Source organism: Oratosquilla oratoria, unplaced genomic scaffold (genome assembly GCF_046742065.1).
Source record: "Oratosquilla oratoria isolate Oo_2021 unplaced genomic scaffold, ASM4674206v1 SCAFFOLD177, whole genome shotgun sequence".
Lineage (NCBI taxonomy): Eukaryota > Metazoa > Arthropoda > Malacostraca > Stomatopoda > Squillidae > Oratosquilla > Oratosquilla oratoria.
In genome coordinates, this window is record NW_027467530.1 from 230,001 (window position 1) to 237,500 (window position 7,500).

Below are 7,500 nucleotides of genomic sequence, written 5' to 3' on the forward strand. Positions count from 1 at the left end.
GTAGCATCGTTTGAGATGCTGATTCTCCTTCGGTATATTTAATTTTATTTGCTAATTTGTCTTTAAGATCCTGTTTTTGGAGCGTTGACACACTCCTCGATGACTTAAAAAATTAACCTTTCTAGCATCATTTGAGACACTGAATGTGCTTCGGTATATTTGATTTGATTTTCTAATTGATTCAGTTGGGCTTTTTGAGATTGAGTGAGGCATAGTGCCTCTTGGTAAATGACCTTGGTAACTTCTTCAAGTTCCTGTCGTCTTGAAGGTCTAAAACAACTCCAGAATGGCTTCGGCACGGGCATAGTCGTTGTTCCGGTAAGGCAGTCCACTCGCATGTTACCGACAAACGGTCAGACGAGCCTCGGGCGGGACGTCATGTCGATTGGAGCGAGTCGTCGGACATGGAAAGTTGTAAAAAAAAAATAATAATAATAATAAAAAACGAAATAAAAAATAAAATGGAATGTCCTCTCTCGCTCCCTCACCACGATGGAATTTATAATTGAGTTTGTAATAAACATTTCCTTTCAACCTCTGTCTTTTTAGAAAGTAAGAAAATATAAATCTTACTTCATGACAGAACTGCAGGGACTAGACAAGACAAGACTAGGCCTCCGACTAGGATAGCTCAACTGAATGGAACTGCACTGTATAGGTTTTGCATGTATGTACACATGTACTATGTGTGTACCTATGTACTATGTACCTACGTAATTTGTATCTACGTATGTACTATGTATGTACCTATTTACTATGTATGTATGTATGTACTAGGTATGTACCATGTATCTACGTATGTACTGTGTTTACGTATGTACTATGTATGTACGTATGTACTATGTATGTACGTATGTACTATGTATGTATCAGTTTGTGTAAGTACGTATGTACTCTTTGTATGTACCTATGTATTATGTACAAATGTGCTGTGTATGTATGTATGTACTGTGTATGTATGTATGTACTGTGTATGTATGTACCTATGTATTATCTATGTACGTATGTAGTATGTATGTATTAATTTGAACATGTACGTATGCACTGTGTATGTATATACTTATGTATTATCTATGTAATATGTAGATATATGTATTTATTATGTTCATGTGTATTATCTATGTATGTACTAAGTGTGTAGGATATCTATATATGTACTATGTACGTATGTACTATGTATTATATATATATATATATATATATATATATATATATATATATATATATATATATGTGTGTGTGTGTGTGTGTGTGTGTGTGTGTGTGTGTGTGTGTGTGTGTGTGTGTGTGTGTGTGTGTGCGTGCGTGCGTGCGTGTGTGTGTGTGTGTGTGCGTGCGTGCGTGCGTGCGTGTGTGTGTGTGTGTGTGTGTGTGTGTGTGTGTGTGTGTGTGTGTGTACTATGTATGTACGCATGTATATTTATGCGTGAATGTACAATGTACATGTGTATATGCACTTGTATTCATACATATACCTCTCTCTCCTTATCTCTTTCTTTCTCCCTCTCTCTCTTTCCCCCCTCTCTCTGTTTCTCTCCCTCTCTCTCTCCCTTCCTCCCTCCTTCCCATGTCTCTGTCTCTTCCTTCTCCCTTCTCTCACTCTCTTTCTCTCTCACTTTCTCACTTTCTCTCTCTCTCTCTCTCTCTCTCTCTCTCTCTCTCTCTCTCTCTCTCTCTCTCTCTCTCTCTCTCTCTCTCTCTCTCTCTTTCTATCCTCCCCTTACTTCTCTCTCCCCTTTCTCTCTTTTCTCCCACTTCCTTCTCTCTTCCTCTCTCCCCCTCTTTCTTCTCTCTTTTTCCCTAATTCATCTCTCTCTCTCTCTCTCTCTCTCTCTCTCTCTCTCTCTCTCTCTCTCTCTCTCTCTCTCTCTCTCTCTCTCTCTCTCTCTCTCTCTCTCTCTCTCTCTCTCTCTCTGTCTCTCTCTCTCTCTCTGTCTCTCTCTCTCTCTCTCTCTCTCTTTTTTTATGGGCGGATGGTGGTCGTGCTAGGAACAAATTACAAAAAGTATTTCAGACTGGTACAACCCGACAGATTTTTTCATGAGCCAACTCCGATTTCATGCGAGAGCCTAAGCTTACGTAAGGGCAGACAGCACCTCATAAACATAAGGTACTTCTCATAGTAATACTTAATAAAGTAATTCCTTAATCCTGGAGAATCCAGAATTTTTCCTCAGCAGAATGAAATTGCTTGGCGGCACAGAAGAAAAACCCAAATTGTGTAATGGAAGGAGTGAAAAATAATATCTTATTTCGAAGCGATGATGGCATATATGATATTCTGATAAAAATGTAACAATCACAACCATTTAATGCGATGACCTCCGTTAACGCTAAAAAGGGTTCTTACAAGATGAATGAAATAGTCATGCGTCGGCTTGTTAAAAAAAAGGGAGTGGAGACTATTGGAGGCCTCCGATCTCTGTTCACCTCAGACCTAAGGTGACTTGGTGACATCACTGTGTGTGATGCATCAGCTTCCTTCCGGTATCGTCACTGATATGGCATAGCGTGGACACTGTCTCTCCCGCGTTCATGTAGGAACAGTTCAGGACCATCGGCAAAGTTGAGGTCCGAGCGGGTACTAGCCCCATAAAAAAAAAAAAATAAACGGAAAAAAAAATAAAGCGAGCGCAGTTATTCTGTCACAGGACAGAAAGTACGAGAGGTAGACATTACAACCACAAGGTGGTACATCTTACCTAAAATCAATGTAAGGTTTACAAGACTCTTTTTTAATCAATGCAGTCATGATAAAGTTGAATCAGTATATGTTTCTGTTACTAAGTTAAAAGCTCAGTATACACCTTCGCCTTGATGACATTACTGTCAATCAAGGAATTGCACATCACTAAAGTCGATGACAAATTTGTCGTAGGAAGAGGAAATAATGTTAGATAAGGAGTTAAGAATTGGTAGGTGTATGGAAGCAGCAAATTCTCAGACACAGTTAATTGAAAACAAAACAAGAAACAATGATAATACGTAGGCTAACAATGTGAGAGCCAGAGCACAGCAAAAAGGAATGGTAAAGGGGTAAGGATAATAAGGTTCGGGTACAAGGGAGGTCAGAGGTCGGATAACCCGTAAACGCACCACCTATTAACATACATCCACCACAACACAACAAGGTACAACAACATCAACCTGAACCATGGTTTAGGTGCGGAAATGCCCTGCCATAGTCAAACAGTGGAATACATACGGACACAAGGGGCACTTTAGTTGCATGGACCTTGCCTCCTGGACCTGGGCCTCCTGGGCATCCTGAGTCTGGGCCATCTAGGCCTGGGCCGCTGGGCCTCCTGGGCCTCTTGTGGTTGGGCCTCCTGGGCCTGGGGCGCATGGGCCTGGGCCGCATTGGCCTGGGCCGCCTGGACATGGACCTGGGCCTCCTGGTCCTGGGCCTCCTGGGCCTGGTCCTGGGGCTCCTTGGCCTGGGCCTCTTGGAACTGGGCCTCTTGGGTCACCTGGGCCGCCTGGTCCTGGGCCTTTTTGGCCTCCTCGGCCTCCTGGGCCTGGGCCGCCTAGGCCTGGCCTGGGCCTCGGACTCCTGGTTCTGGACCTCCTGAGCCTGGGCCTACTGGGCCTCCTTGGCCTGGGCCTGGGCCAGGGCCTCCTGGGCCTCTTGGGACCTCCTGGGCCTCCTGGGCCTGGGCCTGGGCATCCTGGGCGGCATGGACCGCATGGGGCTGAGCCACCTGGGCCTGGGCCTCCTGGACCTGGGCTCGGGCCTCCTGGGCTTGGGCCTCGGACTCCTGGTCCTGGGCCTCCTGGGCCTGGGCGCCCTGGGCTTGGGCGCCCTGGGCCCGGGCCTTTAATGCTTGGGCCACCTGGGCCTGGGCCTCCTGGGCCTGGGCCTCCTGGGCCTGGGCCTCCTGGGCCTGGGCCTCCTGGGCCTGGGCCTCCTGGGCCTGGGCCTTCTTGGCCTGGGCCTTCTTGGCCTGGGCCTTCTTGGCCTCCTGGTCCTGGGCTTGGGCCGTCTGGGCTGTCTTGGCCTTGTCCACCTGGTCCTTGGCCGCCTGGGCCTCCTGGGCCTCCTTGGCATGGGCCTGGGCCTCCTGGGCCTCTTGAGCCTTCTGTGCCTGGGCCGGATGGGCCTGGCCCTCCTGGGCTTCTTGGGCCTCCTGTGCCTGGGCCGGATGGGCCTGGGCCGTCTGGGCCGTCTTGGCCTTGGCCACCTGGTCCTTGGGCGCCTGGGCCTGGGCCTCCTTGGCCTGGACCTCTTGGGCCTTGGCTTCCTGGGCCTGGGCCTCCTGGGCCTCCTTGGCTTGGGCCTGGGCCTCCTGGGCCTCTTGGGCCTCCTGGGCCTCCTTGGCCTGGACCTCTTGGGCCTTGGCTTCCTGGGCCTGGGCCTCCTGGGCCTCCTTGGCTTGGGCCTGGGCCTCCTGGGCCTCCTGGGCCTCCTGGGCCTCCTGGGCCTCCTGGGCCTCCTGGGCCTCTTGGGCCTCCTGTGCCTGGGCCTCCTTGGCCTGGGCCTCTTGGGCCTTGGCTTCCTGGGCCTGGGCCTCCTTGGCTTGGGCCTGGGCCTCCTGGGCCTCCTGGGCCTCTTGGGCCTCCTGAGCCTGGGCCGGATGGGCCTGGGCCTTCTGGTCCTCTTGGGCCTCCTGGGCCTCCTGGGCCTCCTGGGCCTTCTGGGCCTCCTTGGCTTGGCCAGGGCCTCATAGGCCTGGTCCCTTTAATGCTTGGGCCACCTGGGTCTGGGCCTCCTTGGCCTGGGCCTTGGCCTCCTGGTCCTGGGCCTGGGCTCTTGGGCCTAGGCCTCCTTGGCCTGGGACTCTTGGGCCTGGGCGTCCTGGGACTGGGCCTCTTGGGCCTTCTTAGCTTGGGCCTGGGCCTCCTCGGCCTCCTGGGCCTCTTGGGCCTCCTGGGCCTCTTGGGCCTCCTGGGCCTGGGCCGGATGGGCTTGGGCCTTTTAGGCCTCCTGGGCCTCCTTGGCTTGGCCAGGGCCTCCTAGGCCTCCTGGGCCTCCTGGGCCTGGGTCTTTAATGCTTGGGCCACCTGGGCCTGGGCCTCCTTGGCCTGGGCCTCCTTGGCCTGGGCCTTCTTGACCTACGCCTTTGCTTCTTGGTCATGGGCCTGGGCCTCTTGGCCATAGGCCTCCTTGGCCTGGGCCTCTTGCGCCTGGGCTTCCTAGGCCTGGGCCTCCTGGGCCTTCTTGGCTTGGGCTTGGGCCTCCTGGGCCCCCTGGGCCTCGGCCGGATGGGCTTGGGCCTCCTAGGCCTCCTGGGCCACCTTGGCTTGGCCAGGGCCTCCTGGGCCTGGGCCTTTAATGCTTGGACCACCTGAGCCTGGGCCTCCTTGGCCTGGGCCTGCTTGGCCTGGGCCTTTGCCTCTTGGTCCTGGGCCTGAGCCTCCTGGGCCTGGGCCTCCTTGGCTTGGGCCTGGGCCTCCTTGGCCTGGGCCTCCTTGGCCTGGGCCTCTTGGGCCTTGGCTTCCTGAGCCTGGGCCTCCTTGGCTTGGGCCTGGGCCTCCTGGGCCTCCTGGGCCTCCTGGGCCTCCTGGGCCTCCTGGGCCTCCTGGGCCTGGGCCGTCTGGGCCGTCTTGGCTTTGGCCACGTGGTCCTTGGCCGCCTGGGCCTGTGCCTCCTGGGCTTGGGCCTCTTGGGCTGGGCCTCCTGGGCCTGAGTCTCCTGGGCCTGGGCCTCCTTAGCCTAGGCCTCCTGGGCCTGAGCCTCTTAGGTCTGGGCCTCTTGGGCCTGGGCATGGGCCTGGGCCTCGGCTTCCTGGGCCTGGGCCTCCTGGGCCTCCTTGGCTTGGGGCTGGGCCACCCTGGGCCTCTTGGTCCTCTTGGGCCACCTGGGCCTCCTGGGCCGTCTGGGTCGTCTTGGCCTTGGCCACGTTATCCTTCGCCGCCAGGGCCTGGGCCTCCTGGGCCTAGGCGTCCTGGGCCTGGGCCTCCTGGGCCTGGGCCTCCTGGGCCTGGACCTCTTGGGCCTGGGCCTCCTTAACCTAGGCCTCCTGGGCCTGAGCCTCTTAGGTCTGGGCCTCTTGGGCCTGGGCATGGGCCGCCGGGGCATGGGCCTCCTGGGCCTGGGCCTGGGCCTCGGCTTCCTGGGCCTGGGCCTCCTGGGCCTCCTGGGCCTCCTTGGCTTGGCCAGGGCCTCCTAGGCCTGGTGCCTTTAATGCTTGGGCCACCTGGGTCTGGGCCTCCTTGGCCTGGGCCTTGGCCTCCTGGTCCTGGGCCTGGGCCTCTTGGGCCTAGGCCTCCTTGGCCTCCTGGGCCTCTTGGGCCTCCTGGGCCTGGGCCGTCTGGGCTGTCTTGGCCTTGTCCACCTGGTCCTTGGTCGCCTGGGCCTGGGCCTCCTGGGCCTGGGCCTCCTTGGCCTGGGCCTCCTGGGCCTGGGCCTCCTGGGCCTGGGCCTCCTGGGCCTGGGCCTCCTGGGCCTGGGCCTCCTGGGCCTTAGCCTCTTAGGTCTGGGCCTCTTGGGCCTGGGTCTGGGCCTCCTGGCCTGGTGCCTTTAATGCTTGGGCCACCTGGGTCTGGGCCTCCTTGGCCTCCTGGTCCTGGGCCTGGGCTCTTGGGCCTAGGCCTCCTTGGCCTGGGACTCTTGGGCCTGGGCTTCCTGGGACTGGGCCTCTTGGGCCTGGGCTTCCTGGGCCTGGGCCTCCTGGGGCTCCTTTGCTTGGGCCTGGATCTCCTGGGCCTCCTGGGCCTCCTGGGCCTCCTGGGCCTGGGCCGGATGGGCCTGGGCCGGATGGGTCGTCTGGGCCGCCTTGGCCTTAGTCACCTGGTCCTTGGCCGCCTGGGCCTGGGCCTCCTGGGCCTGGGCCTCTTGAGCCTGGGCCTCCTGGACCTGGGCCTCCTGGGCCTGGGCTACCTGGGCCTGGACCTCTTGGGCCTGGACCTTAGCCTCTTGGGCCTAGACCTTTGCCTCTTGGGCCTGGGCCTCCTGGGCCTGGGCCTCCTGGGCCTGGGCCTCCTGGGCCTGGGCCACCTGGACCTGGGCCTCCTGGGCTTGGGCCGCCTGTGCCTGGGGCTGGGCCACCTGGACCTGGGCCTCCTGGGCATGGGCTGCCTGGGCCTCCTGGGCCTCCTGGGCCTGGGCCTGGGCCTCCTAGGCCTCCTGGGCCTCCTGGGCCGCATGGGCCGCATGGGCCGCATGGGCCTGGGCCTGGGCCGCATGGGCCTGGGCTTTCTTGACCTGGGCCAGGAGGCCCAAGCCCAGGCCCAGAAGGCCCATGCCAAGGAGGCCCAGGAACAGTAGGCCGAGCTCCAGGCCCAGAGATCCCAGGCCCAGGCCTAGGAGGCCAAGGCCCAGGAGGTCTAGGCGGCCCAGGAGGCCCAGGCACAGAAGGCCCAGGACCCGGCGGCCCAGGACCCGGCGGCTCAGGGCCAGTCGGTCGAGACACAGTCCCAGGAGGCCCAGACACAAGAGGCCCAGGCCAAAGAGGCCCAGGCCAAAGAGGCCCATGCCCATGCATCCCATGCCCAGGGCATGGCCCAGGAGGCTCAGGCCCAAGTGGCCCAGGACCTGGTGGCCCAGACCCAAGCCCGGGA

At 57.8% G+C, this 7,500-nt stretch overlaps 1 protein-coding gene across 1 annotated transcript in view; it reads right to left on the bottom strand.

Annotated features, from left to right (window-relative positions):
- Positions 1-6,526: 6,526 nt before the first annotated feature.
- Positions 6,527-7,500, bottom strand: part of LOC143022791 (uncharacterized) — a gene marked incomplete at its 5' end in the record, with an annotated part of 3,681 nt that continues 2,707 nt past the window's right edge. The window contains 2 exons of the mRNA XM_076181156.1: positions 6,527-6,760; positions 6,938-7,057. Coding sequence (XP_076037271.1) covers positions 6,527-6,760; positions 6,938-7,057 — 354 coding nt within the window. The remainder of the gene's footprint in view (positions 6,761-6,937; positions 7,058-7,500) is intronic.